General features: G+C 36.5%; 1 protein-coding gene across 1 annotated transcript; it reads left to right on the top strand.

Annotated features, from left to right (window-relative positions):
* Positions 1–2093: 2093 nt before the first annotated feature.
* LOC145670706 (uncharacterized) lies at positions 2094–9779 on the top strand. The gene is made up of 3 exons (XM_081739488.1): positions 2094–2178; positions 4373–4543; positions 9476–9779. The coding sequence occupies exons 1-3, from the start codon at positions 2155–2157 to the stop codon at positions 9662–9664; spliced, it is 384 nt and encodes a 127-aa protein (XP_081595614.1). The 5' UTR covers positions 2094–2154; the 3' UTR covers positions 9665–9779.
* The last annotated feature ends 5111 nt before the right edge of the window (positions 9780–14890 follow it).

Genomic DNA, 14890 nt, shown 5'->3' with positions numbered 1-14890 from the left:
GCGGTAGAAAATTTTCAAAATTAAACCCTGCTTTCTCTTGATTTTGAGCAATTTAATTACTTTTTTTCCTTGCATTTTATACATGTGTACGCACATGCATTTTTCTCCCGAAGTTTGTGCCCCTTTACATCTGCACCCGGGGCGGTCGCCCCACCCCAAGGCACGGCACTGCTTGACATCCATTGTAGCTTTTCTCCCCACCGAACAACACCCCCAGAAATCTACTGTGATACCATTTCCAAAACACATTTTGTTCAATTCTCTCTACTCGAAAAGCCCTGTAAATAGAGTCTTACTGCAAAACAACTGAAATAATCTATTGTTTTCCTCCGTATTAATATGATCACTTTTTGTTCAAAGGGAAAGGTCTATTCACACACAAAGCAGACACGGTTACACAATATATTCACTCTGGTATCAAAATCTAGTTCCCTTTGATATTTTACTATTGGGGGAAAAACTCTTAAATTTGTCAAATTTACATACTATACATAGTAGAAAGTTTATACTAACCTGTCACTGACTTGTTCTTATTTTATTAATAGGCCTATTAATTCTTATTATTCTCTTATTAATCTCCACAATCTGCGTGTTTTCTTGTATACGCTCTTGTATCAAATGCTTTTGCGTCCAATGCTCTACCTGCAACCGAAACGCTTCTTCTGTCTGTCTTTGTTTTAATTTTGCACGCCATGTCTATTCAGCTTTTGTCAGTGATACAATTTCCCGATTTTTCATTAAAGATTCTTCAAAATGTTTAGGAATATCAAATGAACAAAAGTGAAGTGTGATCACTTGCAGAGTCCGATTTAGGTTTAGTGGGGCCCTAAGCTGTTGAAGGTAATGGGGCCCTTTACGTGTCCAGGTGAGCGTAGGTACCCTATATACAGAAATGGATAAACTAATGATATTTTAGGAAGCAGTCTAGCAGAAGGGGCACCATTACTTACATCATAGTAGCCTACACAACAGTAAGCACTGTTGCTACGTCCTACGTATATGTAAATTTTATTTTATTGATTGATTTTCTTATACATTGGAAATGGATATCCAGTTTTCTTCAGGTTACCGGGGCCCACAAGACAGTGGGGCCCCAAGCTATAGCTTGTTTAGCTTGTAAGAAAATCCGACACTGATCACTTGCAACAAGTAAAGAAGCTTTCAACGAATATATCAATTTATTTCAAGATAGGAAACTACACAAAATTTATGCCAAGTCTTTACCGAGCGAAGTAGCTCAAGTGGTAGAGCGTTGGCTTCGCATTCGGGAGGTCGTGGGTTTAAATCCCGCTGCCGACCATTCTGACTGAGGTTTTCCAGGGTTTCCCTCATTCCTACCATGCAAATGCCGGGATGGTACCTACTAAACAGGCCCTGGCCGATACCTTCCCAAGTCCTTTCCATTGTTATTGTTGTTGTTAAATGTCCAGTGTACAATGGCCTCGGAGCTGTATCTGGTGATTGTTAAATAAATAAATAAATAAAATAAATAAAAAATAAATAAAAGAACTGATAATGATTTACAGCACGAACAAAGCGGCAATCTTCAAATTGCCAACTAGGTATTTTAATTTGCCAACTTGTTAAGAATTTGAGAACTTTTGGGGCAAACTCCACCCTTACCCCCCTTAACGATGCCCCTGGATACCACACTATTTTTCGATCGGTATGGTAAAATTGTATTTTCCATACTATTTTACCGTAAAAATATGTAAACTTTGTTATTTTTAAATGACTGAAGCAAGGTAATCTTACGATGATGTTTTATAAGTTGGTCATTTGGGGGGGCCAAGAACTCATTTGGGGGGGCCTGGCCCCGATGGGCCCCCCCGTGGCTACACCCCTGATGAGCTCAATTAAATACAGCTCATTCTTATACAGTAATAAACCGTCAACAGACATTGTGCTTGCATGTTGCACGACAATACACTCACAAATGTCACTCAAGGAACGCTGCAAACTCTCCTTCAGTTGCAATATGATATTCTTTCTCATCCGCCCCATCTCCTGCCATCTCTCAACGACAATATCATCTTGAGCACTTCTTGGTTGGAAAGACCTTCTCTGATGACCTGTTCGCATTGCATATTTCAGACTTCTTTTACCAAAGAATCCAATGATTTACTGAAGAATGGCAAAAGTGTGTTGTTGCAGATGACGACTATTTTGATTAACCAGGTACTGTAATTTTCATTTTTTCGTCTTTAGAAATGACACATTTGTGCGAACGTTTTATTCGCACCAACCAAATGTTGGGAGCTGTCAAGTGAAAATATCGGAAAAGGTGTTCTTGACGTTTTATAGGACAAAGTGTTAAGTTGTGGAGAAAGGAAAGTACAAGGGTGTAACTCTGTTTATGTTTATGTTTGTAATGAAAACTCTTGTTAATTGGTAAAATCAACCATAAGTGGCTGAAGTGATTTATAAGAATTATGATTCATAAGTGGCTAAAGTTAGTGTAATAGTTTTCAATGTTAAGTGAATTAGCTTGAGAAAACGGTTGATGTAAAAAATAAACAAGGTAAGCTTGTTGAAGAGTATATGTCCCTCTTTCTTATTGGTTTCGATAGCGTATTGTTCATATACCTAGAAGCATAGTTAGATATCAAAGATTGAGAGTAAACAGAGAGTAGTCTGCACATTCATTGGTAATCACTAGTAAAGTAAACAAGGTTATTCAGGAATACTCCGGAATTGAACACATCTCAACAAAATGGACAGTATTGCAGAACGGAACCTACACGGAAGGTTATACTACTAGAGATTAGAGGCTTTGGTCGAAACGAACTGCAGGTATGGGTTTCGGAAGAACTCAACAACCGAGACCTTGCCATTCGGCAATTGCAAGAAGAAGTGAAGTGGCTGAAAGCAGAAAAAATTGTACTGATTATACATCAAAGGGCCTATCCACCAAGAAGCATGCCTCAATGGCCTAGATATTCATCGTCCTTGGACTCGATTGAACACAAAAAGGAGAGAGATATTTTAAGTGACACAAGTTTTTAAGATCGCATATGAAAGGGGAATCACTGACTTTCGGTAACAGCTGTTTTCGTTGTACAAAACTTAATCATTTTGAATCAGTGTGGTTGTTGCAATCACTAGAGGCAGAAAGAAAGTAACTATAATTGGAGAGCTTCAATGATAGTAGCGACAAAGTTTGAGAAACCGATGCAGTTCGTGTTATTATTGCCAAAAAATCGTGACTAATCTTTACTATGTTCTTAATATAGAGTCAGTATACTACCAATAGGAGAAAGACAACTTACACGGAGTCGGCCATACAACGAAATATATTTTGGTAGATTTGAAAATTATAGTCCGAAACTTACAAGGATAATGTTTCAATATCTTGGAGATTGGACAAAGCTGCCCTAATGATTGGTTGAAACCAACCTCAGAAAAGGAAATCAATATAGGGCAGAATCACTAAGTTTCCAGACAAGTATCCAAAGTTGAAAAAGTACAGCATTAAACACGAGTATTTATCTAATTCTGAAGAGGTCATGGTTTAAAATGAGGGAAATAAGAACAGTAGGCAATGAGATTCAAACTTTAGAAGATATCGATAGAATAATCAAAACATCAAGATGCAAACTCACACTCTAAGGAAAGAAAAGTAGAAAGAGGAGTAGTTGACGTTTACCATAAAGCACTTGATATGACAGTGTATGATTACTGAGTTTATGTGTATAGGTGAGAAGATGCAGGGAACAACATTATTGGTATTAAAATAGAGCTGAGAAGCCTAGAAAAGAAGATAAAGATATAGAAACTAGTAAGGATAGTTATGTTGGGAGTTGACAAGTGAAAGTATCAGATATGGTGTTATTGACGCTTCATTGTACAATATATTAAATTCTGAAAAGATCAATTGAAGGCGTGACTATGTTTACGTTTGAAATGAAAACTCCAGTTAGATGGGAAAATGAGCCATAAGTGACTGAAGTGATTTATAAGGATTATCAGCCATAAGTGACTGAAGTTAATGTAATAGTTTCCAATGTTAAGTGATGTAGCTTGAGAAAACAGTTGATGTAAAAGGTACGACAAGGTAAGTTTCCTGAGGAGTATATTTCCCAGAGGCATATTGAGATATTAAAAATTGAGAGTAAACAGAGAATAGTCTACAGATTCATTGGAAGTCATTAGTAAAGTAAATAAGTCAATTAGGTAATGCTCAGTAATTAGATACTTCCCAACATAAAACGAAGCAAACTGGTAGATGGATATAGTGTACAGGCCGTTTGGCTAATTGTGAGTATTTCTGCATCTTCAGAAACGAATTATAACACAATCACATCTCTAAACTTACATATAGTATATTCCAATACCAAAGCGGAATAACTAAATTATTTCTTATTTTTAACAGGTTAAAATAACTGCAACTAGATGTGAACCTGGAGATAGAGACAAATGTGAAACTGCCCCAACGATTGATTTTGATGACATGTGCGGAGAACTCTTTAGAGATAACCGAGTATGGAGTGCTATTATCCAAAACGCTGAAAATCTTGATGTCAATTCTTGCCCTATACCTGCGGTACGTACAAATGATGTGAAGAAATGATCAGTTGGCATGTTTTTTCATATAAAAACACTATATATGATTTTCTTGTGATTATAGTGACCAAATGACCTGTTTCCCTTTTAAAAACACAAAGAAAGGAGGAATTAAAATTTTGATGTCTGTCAGTGAAAGTAGTATTCGGCTACAACCATACACTTTATTAAAGCTCAGAATATGGTTAGATTTATGACATATTTCTGTAACTATATTTATTTTCATATTTTTATTTCGCATCATGAGCCCAGAGCAAAATGAAATAGATTTTACAATGATCCTTGATGGAAAGTTACACTGCCTGGCTATTAGAAATGTTGTCCGCGATACGAAAAGAGATCAACATGCCAGAAGAGTTCGGAGTCGGTGGAAGGATATTTTGCAAACTACAATACGTGCAGAAGACTTCCATTTGCAACTCCTGTGAGTGATACTCATGAGTCCAGCACTCTATTTTACCGATTGTTGGAAACTTAAGAGTGACAGTGTTATACTGTACGGCTAACTAGTCGGAAGTTGCAACAACATTCATGAGAACATTTTACTAGGAAAGATCGCGAGGTGTTACTCTAACTTCAAATCGATACTATGCTTAATCGATGTATTTTTACATATGAAACAACTAAGCAAACGGAGAAATCCTCGATCTCAAGGATTATGACTACTAAAATTTGAAAATTGAAAAGATTTTGCAGAAAGTTTGCAGTAACCTTCTTTTTAATATTTTAGATAGACGCTTCATTTTTGGTATCGAAGGGCTTTTCTTGGGTGCCAAATAGAGTGGTAAGATCAAAACGTACGCATTTCGGAAAATAAGGGAACTTATTGGGTGGGGGATGAAGGATAATGGCATCTTACAACTTGCAAATTGCATCCCATTTGGTATATTGGGCCAATAGGCTAATAATATGTATTGCTACCCCTATTTGACTGTATTGTTATTCAAATATCCCTTACCTGTGTGGTCACCTTCAAATTAAACGATAACATTCGTCTCGGAAACGCTTTGCCAGGCATGCGAAATTCAATTAAGAACGTCGTGGTATTCTTCATTAAACTTGTGATTATCTATATTGTGGTGTTTTCCCTTCCCTAGCTAGAAGTGAGACTAATATTTTCTTTAAAGGCTCTGTCACCAATATGCTGTTTCGCTCGGATCAGCTGTTCAGTAAAAATTTTGCAAGGGTGTAAACTATAACATAATATCACATATGGAAAACAAATATCAGGTTATTGTTAAAATTGAAGTTGAACTAAATAAATTATCCACCACTGGCTGGAACCGACAGTGAAATGGCGATTCATACAGTTCATGCACCGCCAGATTGGCCTGGCGCGAAACTAATGTATTATCTCTAGACACGTTTTTAGTTATCAGCGAATTTTAATGTCGATTATGGGAAAATTTTGGTCAAGCTACAGGGAAAATTGGAAGATGTTCAACGACAAAATAGACTGAAATTAAAAAAAAAAAAAGAAAAAAGATAAGCAGGAATAAGCGCTCATATCAGAGAAATAGGTGACTTGTATTCTCGAGAAAACGGCTGTTTGCGTACATCATCGCTAACCGGTTGCTCAGTCTTTTGCAACATTTATCGCCGAATATAGTAAAATATTGCCTGAAGCTTGTCCACTATTTTACAACAATCGCCATTAAAATCGTTGAAAAATTTTCAAAAATGGCTTGCGATGAGATATCAAAACACCATCTTCCACAATGCATACCATCGTGTCCATGGGTTTTCTTGGGGTACTCCCGCTTCTTCCAATTTTCTCATTGCATCAATTCTTTCATCATCATTTATTTGCCTTAATTACAGTCTCTCTTAGTTCAAAGGGCATAAACTGGGATGTTAAACTGAAATATTTCATTGTTTCCAAAATGCATAAACTAAGGCCGGCTGGATTGGGAGTCCCGTGCACGTTAGTTCCGCAGCAAAGTGTTTCGGAGACAAATGTCATTGTTCAATTTGAAGGTGGCCACACTGGCAAGGGATATTTGAATAACAATACAGTCAAATGGGGGTAGCAAATACATTTTATTAGCCTATTGACCCAGTATACTAAATGTGAGGCAATTTGCAAGTTGTAAGACACCATTATCCTTAATCTCCCGCCCAGTAAGTTCCATTATCTTGCAAAATGCGTACGTTTTGATCTTACCACTGTATTCAGCATCTGAGAAAACCCCTCGACACCAAAAAATGAAGCGTCTATTTTAAAAATGGTTACTTCAAACTTTCTGCTATTTTAAAATTTTAGCACTTATAATTTGAACACGCTTGTCATCGAGGATTTCTCCGGTTACGTAATTGTTTCATATGTGAAAAAGCGTCGACTAAGCAAAGTATCGACATGAAGTCATAATAACATCTCGCGACCTTCCCTAGCTAGTGTTCGGTGGCCGTTAGAGTCATTTCTTCACTTTTGTGAAATGAAAATAAAATTTTGGAGTTTTATGTCCCACGATTATGCCTGTTAGGCTATAAGAGACGGCGATGATGAGAAATGAGTGAAATAAGGAAATGAAGAAAGTGGGAGGAAACGGGAGAACCCCGAGGAAACCCATGCACATAGTGTTTGTCCACCACAAAGTTCACTTGGTGCGAACTGGGATTGAACCAGTTACCCTAAGCACCAGAGGTGAATGCTCTAGCATTGAGTCACCGCGGCCCCTTTCAGTTTTGTGTTGCCGGTATAAAATTAGAGAAGTCAACGTAGAATGCTGCGTCCATTCATTGCTTCTGGATCAAGGCAAATATTTAACCCTTTAGTGCGCAGCTTTGTAGATATGCTAAGTTTACTTTGAAATTGTATTGCAGAATGTAGTTTCTAGTTCGGACATAGAAAATTAGCTTTGCTTATCAGGTAAGATGCCCTTTCAATAATGAAGTTCTCAATTTCCCGCTAGATGTCATAGTAAGCCAGCATTGGACTCTTTTCTTATTTCGTCCGCGCGCAGTTGTCATCTTGTCATCTTTGAGCTTTCTTTGCTCGTTTAGGTGGACAGGTTTTGAGCTGTTGATTTTCTCTGTGTTCGACAGATGTATAATGAGTGCAAAAGTACAACTGCTCTGACAATTTGTCGCGTTTTATTGGTTTTATCTATTTTTACGCTTTGCAGATGTCGAAGCGCAACTTTGCATGGACCCTATATGCAAACACCATAAAATGTCCCATAGACCTTGTAATACTTGCACTAATTTTTAAAAATCCGTGTTTCCTATACCGAAACCACTCCAAATTTAAAAGAAGAAAATTACTCTGATTGGAAAAACTGCGCATTAAAGAGTTAAACTAGTTCAATGAAACTACCTCTTCCATCCTTACATTCAAGTTTCCAATATAAAAGAAAGAGTATAACATTCTATAGTAGACGACATTCTGTACTACTATTTGAAACTTAACTTGCTTCAGTATGTAGCTACCATATATATAATTTTCTGTTATACATAGTTTAAAACTTCTAAGATTAGTCTACAACCTAATGCACTTTACTGCTATTACTAATCCTCTCTAATTCTACTACTAATCATCCACTACTACTACAACAGCCTATATATCTTCAATTGTTACTACTGTTGCAGCAACTTTACCTTAAATTACTACTAAGAAGCAACTATTACGATTGCTAAAATTCTACTTTAGCACTACATTATATACGCGTTTAAGCAATGTTAGCTACAAAACATTCAATACTACGCCTGAGATACAGAATTTCTACATTACATACAAACGTACGAAGCACACGCATTCCTAAGCTCCAAATGAGTGTATAGGAAAGAAACTGATGGTTAATAATTACGTTATTGTTATGTTTTCTGCTAAACGTTCCATAATTGTTTGTAATAAAGAAACCTTATTAAAATACTTCTAATTTTCGATAAATTCTACTTCCGCTGCTAGTATATCGATATTAACTATTTGTATTTAATACATGGTAATTTTGAAAGTTCCCCTTCACACGCACACACACAATAACATACAAATATATATACTGTAGCAGATATTGAATATATTTTTAATGTCCTTAATACAATTAAGTCTTCCTTGGAGAGGAACACCAATTCCACCCTGCTGCCGGACTTAAGCGTAACTAGATTGGATTTTTCCAAATAGTTGATTAGGATGGCGATCAAAATGGACAGAAACATGAAGATGAGACAAAAAATAGCCGTGATATGAACCAACCTGTTGCGTGTACCTGATAGAAAAGAGCACTTCAGAAATGGCTAACACAACTAAGATTGTAAGGCTGAAAACACCTTTCTTCAGTGTGGAACTATTGGTGTGTACTAATGTGTGTCACACCGAAACTGTCGCAATCGTTCTTGAATGCCCGTAGAAGTGTGTGATCAGTATTTAGTATAGTTATGTGCTATTTAACGTTAAAGTCATACAAGGATGTCAAAAACATAAGTTTACAAGGCAATGAAGGAGATGCCAAAACAGCATTGCAACCCTGGCTCAACAGTTAGGACCCCATATTTTACGAAAGTAGCATCGACGAGCCATCTCACGGTTAGACAAACGTCTTAATCGTCTTGGCAACTATGTTGAAAAATAAGTTTTTAATTGTATCACAAAATATGCACTCGGTTTATGTATAACGTAAAATGTTATTATTGTCAAATATGCCTTGTAAACTTACTTTTGGGACACTTCGTACAAGCAAATTCTGTATGCTGTCTAAAGTTTTATTGTGTGTAAGGAAAGATAATTTTCAAATACGAAATTGTGTCAAAAGTTCATAAATTAAGGAAAGAACAAGTTCTGAAGCAAGAACGATATTTTTCTTTGTCAAGCAGAACTAAATGGTATTTGATTGGAGATATCAATACTACACTGGTATACAGTACCTACTTATCATTATTTGATTTAGCTGTTATGGTTTTAATTCTCTTGTTTCAGGGTACATATGTTGCCAAAAAAGCTCCATTGCCTTTAATTCAAGATGAAACGGACAGCGCAGAGTTAGCAAATGTCCAGGGCGAATGGATTGTCGAGTTTGAGTATTACTTGCAGGGAAAGAAAGCAGGATGCCAATATATTGAGGCTATAATACAAGAGGCAAAGAAGGGGAGATCAAAGAAAATGTAATCAGTGAAACAGAATGTTGTATTGTCAAGCGAGTTGCGAGTATTAAATTGTATAATTTTGAAGAACTTCGAAGCGATAGCTCTTCAATAATCAATTGGAGTTCATGTGTATTTATAAAATTAAAAGAAAAATAATAATAATAATTCTGTAAAGTTAGATAAGTCAGTTTGTTCTAAAACTGTATTGGCTACCATAGTGCGCGGACCACCCGTAGGTCCTGTTGAATCGAAAAGGTCGAGAGCAAATTATTTCTAGACTTTGTCTAATGGTACTAGTGGATAATTTCTGGCTTGGTCACATGTTCTGAAAACCGTGAGTTTTTGGGCAATATGGCCGCCAAGGTCAATGGTCGTCGAAAGATATACTCTATATCAGAAATCTTAAAATATATTTAAAATGGTTTAGTTTTTCTTAAATACCTTCTATAAAAGTTGTTCAGAATTAAATTTTGAGCAAATTCATTATTTTTACCTTTTTGTCCAGTGGCGTAGTGTGATCAAAAATTTGGAGGGAACTATTTCCTAAACAGTCTTACAAATATCTGGACCATACAAATATCAATATGATAAAGAGGTAAGTAGATATTTCAGGGAGATGGTTGAGGGCATGTACCTCCCTATTCTCACTCCCCGCATGCGAAACTCTTGCCTAAAACCTACTTTTATCGCAAAAATGTGCGCAAAGTTAAATGCTGATATATAACGTAAACGTATACGCTACATTTTATTTACTTTTACAGTATTTGGTTGAATGTAAGTCATTATAGCTTCTAAAATGTTTATTTCATTAAGTATGAGTCGTACAGTATTTAGTAAAGCCAGTGTTAACTTGTTCTTCTTCTATATAACCTATATTAAAAAAAAAATCGTTGTCTGGGTTCTGGATATAAATCCTATTTACTAATAAGAAAATAATTTTATTCTGCAAAGATACTTAAATTATGTTCTTGCTTATTACTATATTAAGTTTGAAGTTATATATATGATATTTGTTTATTATTTTTCTAATTGTATAAATTATTTTCTCTCCAATCACTTCAAATACTGAGTACGCTGAATGTACGAACAAAGATCTTATTTTCATTTTTCTTTACAAGGTACAACCTACAACGCTAAGTAGGAATATAATTGCAATCGATAAACAAATAAAGTGATACCGAGGTGTTATTTAGTTTAATATATATGTTTTTTTACACGAATAGGTGAACATATATATGATTTATAAAAATAGACATGATTCGATAACACCAAAATTACGAGAACGGATTTTTACCTTCGCTGTTTTCACAACTCCAGAATAGACAATGTGACACGACACTAATGCGACACTTACATGCACTGTAAAAAATTTCGCCTTAAATTCACTGACCGATTACCGTCAGCTTTTGCTGCCAACCGATTACCCTAAATTTTACGGACCACTGTTTTTTCGTAAAAACGGTAGACCATATGTTTAGAAGCAAAATAATATTGACCGTGTTTAGAAACAAATTTGGTAACGTATATTTTACGGTAAATTACCGTAATATTTAGGAGTCGTTTTCATATAAAAAAATAAGCACAGGTGTGTTATTACCCAGAAGTACGACAAGGCATATGTAAAATCATATGACTTTTCACAACACTGCCTACAGTATCCAGTATCCACTTTCCCAAATTAACCCCTTCACATATGATTTCTTTCGGATTTTTTTTTTTTTTGCAATGCTGTAAACATCTATGCCTCTTCTGGCGCTTACTTGAAGTAACAGATGTTCACAAAGCACAGGAAACATGTAAGCTTCTGCCTTCTATTGACAGTAAGCGGGATACAGCCACTCAAACACCGGAACGCGTGACAACGCGTCAAAATACGGAAGTGAAAAGTGAAAAACAACGCGTCCAGCGCGTCAAAATATAGCAAGGGATTAATAAATACGTGTTTGCATAGTTACGTAACAGTGGCATCAATGCTTAAAAAAAAGTCATCGAATTTTCGGAGTATCAAACTTTTGCATATTTATTAAACGCTCAAATGTATTAACCCTTTGGGGATCTTATGGTACAATTTTGTACCATACGCGTTTTTCATGGTACATTGCGTTATTTCTCTTCTATTTGAGCTTTTTAGTCCAGTTTTTTTTTGTTTTCCAAGTCCAGAGGCCTCATAGAAGACATTACGTATGGTTTCAGACCTTCCTGCGTCCAGACATAGGAGGTGATGACGTCATAAGTCAAAAATTTATTTTCTCATTTTCTAAGCCTATGTTCAAAACTTTTTGGCGGGCTTAATTTTCCACGTAGAAGATTGAAATTTTGCACAAACATTCAGTCCACAGAGTAGTATTTACCAGATTTTTTGTTCCGATGTCAGTGCTAAAACAGGGGGGAACCAGAGGAACAAAGGGGTGAAAAAAGGGATATTTTTACCCCCAAAATTCCGTTTCTCGTCATTTTCCCGCCTCTCATACATGATGGGGACACGTGAGTCCATACCGTCTGAAAGGCAGTTCCATTCTGAAGAGAATGACGGTCGAATTATTATTCTAGGGTAATTAGGGACGTCTCAGTGATTTTTTTGAAAATATACTTCTGTATAGGGTAACATGTGGAAATTTCTGAATTTTTTCTGGCGGGCTTATTTTTGCACCTAGAAGATTGAAATTGTGCACAAACATTCAGTCCACTGAGTAGTATATAACAGATTTTATTTCAGATTTCTGCGTTAAAACAGGGGGGTCCAGAGGGGCTAAAAGTTGAAAAAAGGGATATTTAGACCAAAAAAATCCATTTTTTCTGCATTTTCCCGCCTTAGATACATGATGGAGACATGTGAATGGTACCGCCAGAAAGGCAGTTCTATTCAGAAGAGAATATGGGCGACACATGACCCTAGGGTAATTAGGGATGTCTCAGGAATTTTTCCCTGAGATCATAGTGTTTTGTGGTAATTTGGGGCATGGTGGGAAATTTTGATAAAATTTCTCCCTCCCTTACTATTCAAGATAGAAACTTGAAATTTGGCACACACATTCAGTATACCAAGTACTATTTCTCAGATTTTTTAGATGGCTACGTTGATACAGGAGGTTCCAGGGGGGGGGCAAAGTTCGAGAAAAAAATTTCCCTCCGAAACTTTCACTTTGACATTTTTTCCCGCTTCTGGTATATGGTATGAGCATGCAAGTGGTACCATTTGAAAGCCAGCTCTATTCTGAAGAGAATGAGGTATGAACCATGATCCTAGGATAAATAGTGTCGATACAGTAGCTGCTTGACTGAAAGTCTAAAAAATAGCCCAAAAAGCCAGGATCCGGAAAGGGTTAACAAGACACCTGAACTGATTATAGGTACTCAGAACAAAATTAAAGATAAAAACAACATTTCAAAAATATTTTTCAAATATAACAATTCATTCATCCTGAAAAAGTAGTGACAGCATGGGCGCCCGATGAAAATTCTTTAGGGGACTCATCTCCCTGGTTACTATATACACTAATACATTTGGTGTTTCTTATTTGTATTAAGAAGTTTAATACGTTTTCATTAGCTAGGGATGAGATCCCCTGCCCCTCCTTCAGGCACACATGAGTGACAGTATATTTTTATTTCTGTAACATGAAAAATTCCAGTTTATGCAACACAATTTATGTAATGCTGTCCTAAGTACGGTAAACTGCGAAGCACTTTTCCTAAAAGTTTTTTTTCTTTTTTTTTCTTTTTTTAGTATGTCAACAATGTGATTCGAATTTTAGCTTCACAACCACTTGTAGATCGCAACATCATCATAAGAACTTTAGGTGATAAATCCAGCAGCTTCTTGGTTTCGCATCGTTTCACTTTGGAGCGATCTGGTGCCAAGATAAGCAACTAAAGTTTTGTTTGTCACCGAACAAAGTTCATATATTAACATTGTGCTTTCCCATATATTACCTTGCTTAATGTTGAATTTCCAGGATATCTTCAACAGTAGTACTGTATATATCAAACCAGAAAACCACACACTAAACAAACAAACAAACAAAAGAAAGTAACAAAACAAAATAAAGCACAACACATTCGAACATACACGCCATCAATCCTCACTTCGAAGTTCGAACATGTGGTTTTTCTCTCGAATGCGCATACCGACACAAGTATCTGACAGGAAAACGGTCTCCTACCATTATTTTAGAAAGACGGTAAACCGTATAATTTTCATGGTAAGAGGCACTTATTTTCACGGTTATTGATTACAGTGAGATGTGCTCCTTGCGAATTTTTTGCAAGTACAGGGGATGGGAAGTCGATGAGAAGAGTTTCAAGTGTCATATCTGGGATATATTCGCCATCATTGTATGTGTAGCCATACTCAGACGGGTCAAGTTTTCGGGTTTCATCAAGTACGGTATGTGGTACCACTTGTAGCACTGAAAGTAAACTCTTCTGATGTGAAGATGTATTGAAGATGAGGTTGATGGTAATTTGGAGAAATCCAGACGCTTCATGCGATAATACTGGTCAATTCTATATTTATCCATCGATGATAATTGAAGTGGCATAATCTGCACCGCTGGCACAAATTCCGGGGTGATGAGGGGGTTATGTCTCCTCCAATCTTGGAACTTGGGGTACTGTCCTCCAAATAATTCGATCTGAAATGTGTTTTTTGCGGAAAAAAGTAATGATTTGTTTCCGATTGCCACAAAGGAAAGTGAGATGAAATTGTTATCCCCCCTAGAATAAGCTTCAAATCTGCCCGCCTCCCAATGTTGAAGATAACTCTGCTCGTCTAATCCTCCACAGCATTGTTTTTGAACTTCACAAATATTTTGAACATCGCTTTAAAAAAATCTTACCCGTCCTTCCCAATGTTGGAGACAGATTTGCGCTGTTGGTGTGCACTAGAAAGGTTTCTGCAGACATTATCATTGTTCTCACAATTCTTCTTTACCGAATTGAGTCAAATACTGTTCCATATTCTTTGCAGTGGTAATAGCAGAATGCTTAGTGCCAACTTTGCTTGTAGTGTCAGAACCAGTTAGAGCGTGGGATAAGACATCAGTCACAGAACTCCGCAAACATTCAGCAAGAATATGGATGGAGACATACCGTGAAGTGATCCGAGCCCCACATACCATAATTGTACTAATCTGTCATTTCTGAAGTTTTTCTGGTAATAATACAAGGCGCAAATAAATATATCAGTATCAGAGGATGCAAGAATTAGACTCTTAATGCTCGAGTTGGAGACTGCATGCTTAATATG

The sequence above is a fragment of the Thermobia domestica genome, chromosome 14 (genome assembly GCF_964235325.1).
Source record: "Thermobia domestica chromosome 14, izTheDome1.hap1.1, whole genome shotgun sequence".
Lineage (NCBI taxonomy): Eukaryota > Metazoa > Arthropoda > Insecta > Zygentoma > Lepismatidae > Thermobia > Thermobia domestica.
This window is presented reverse-complemented; position numbering and strand designations above follow the sequence as displayed.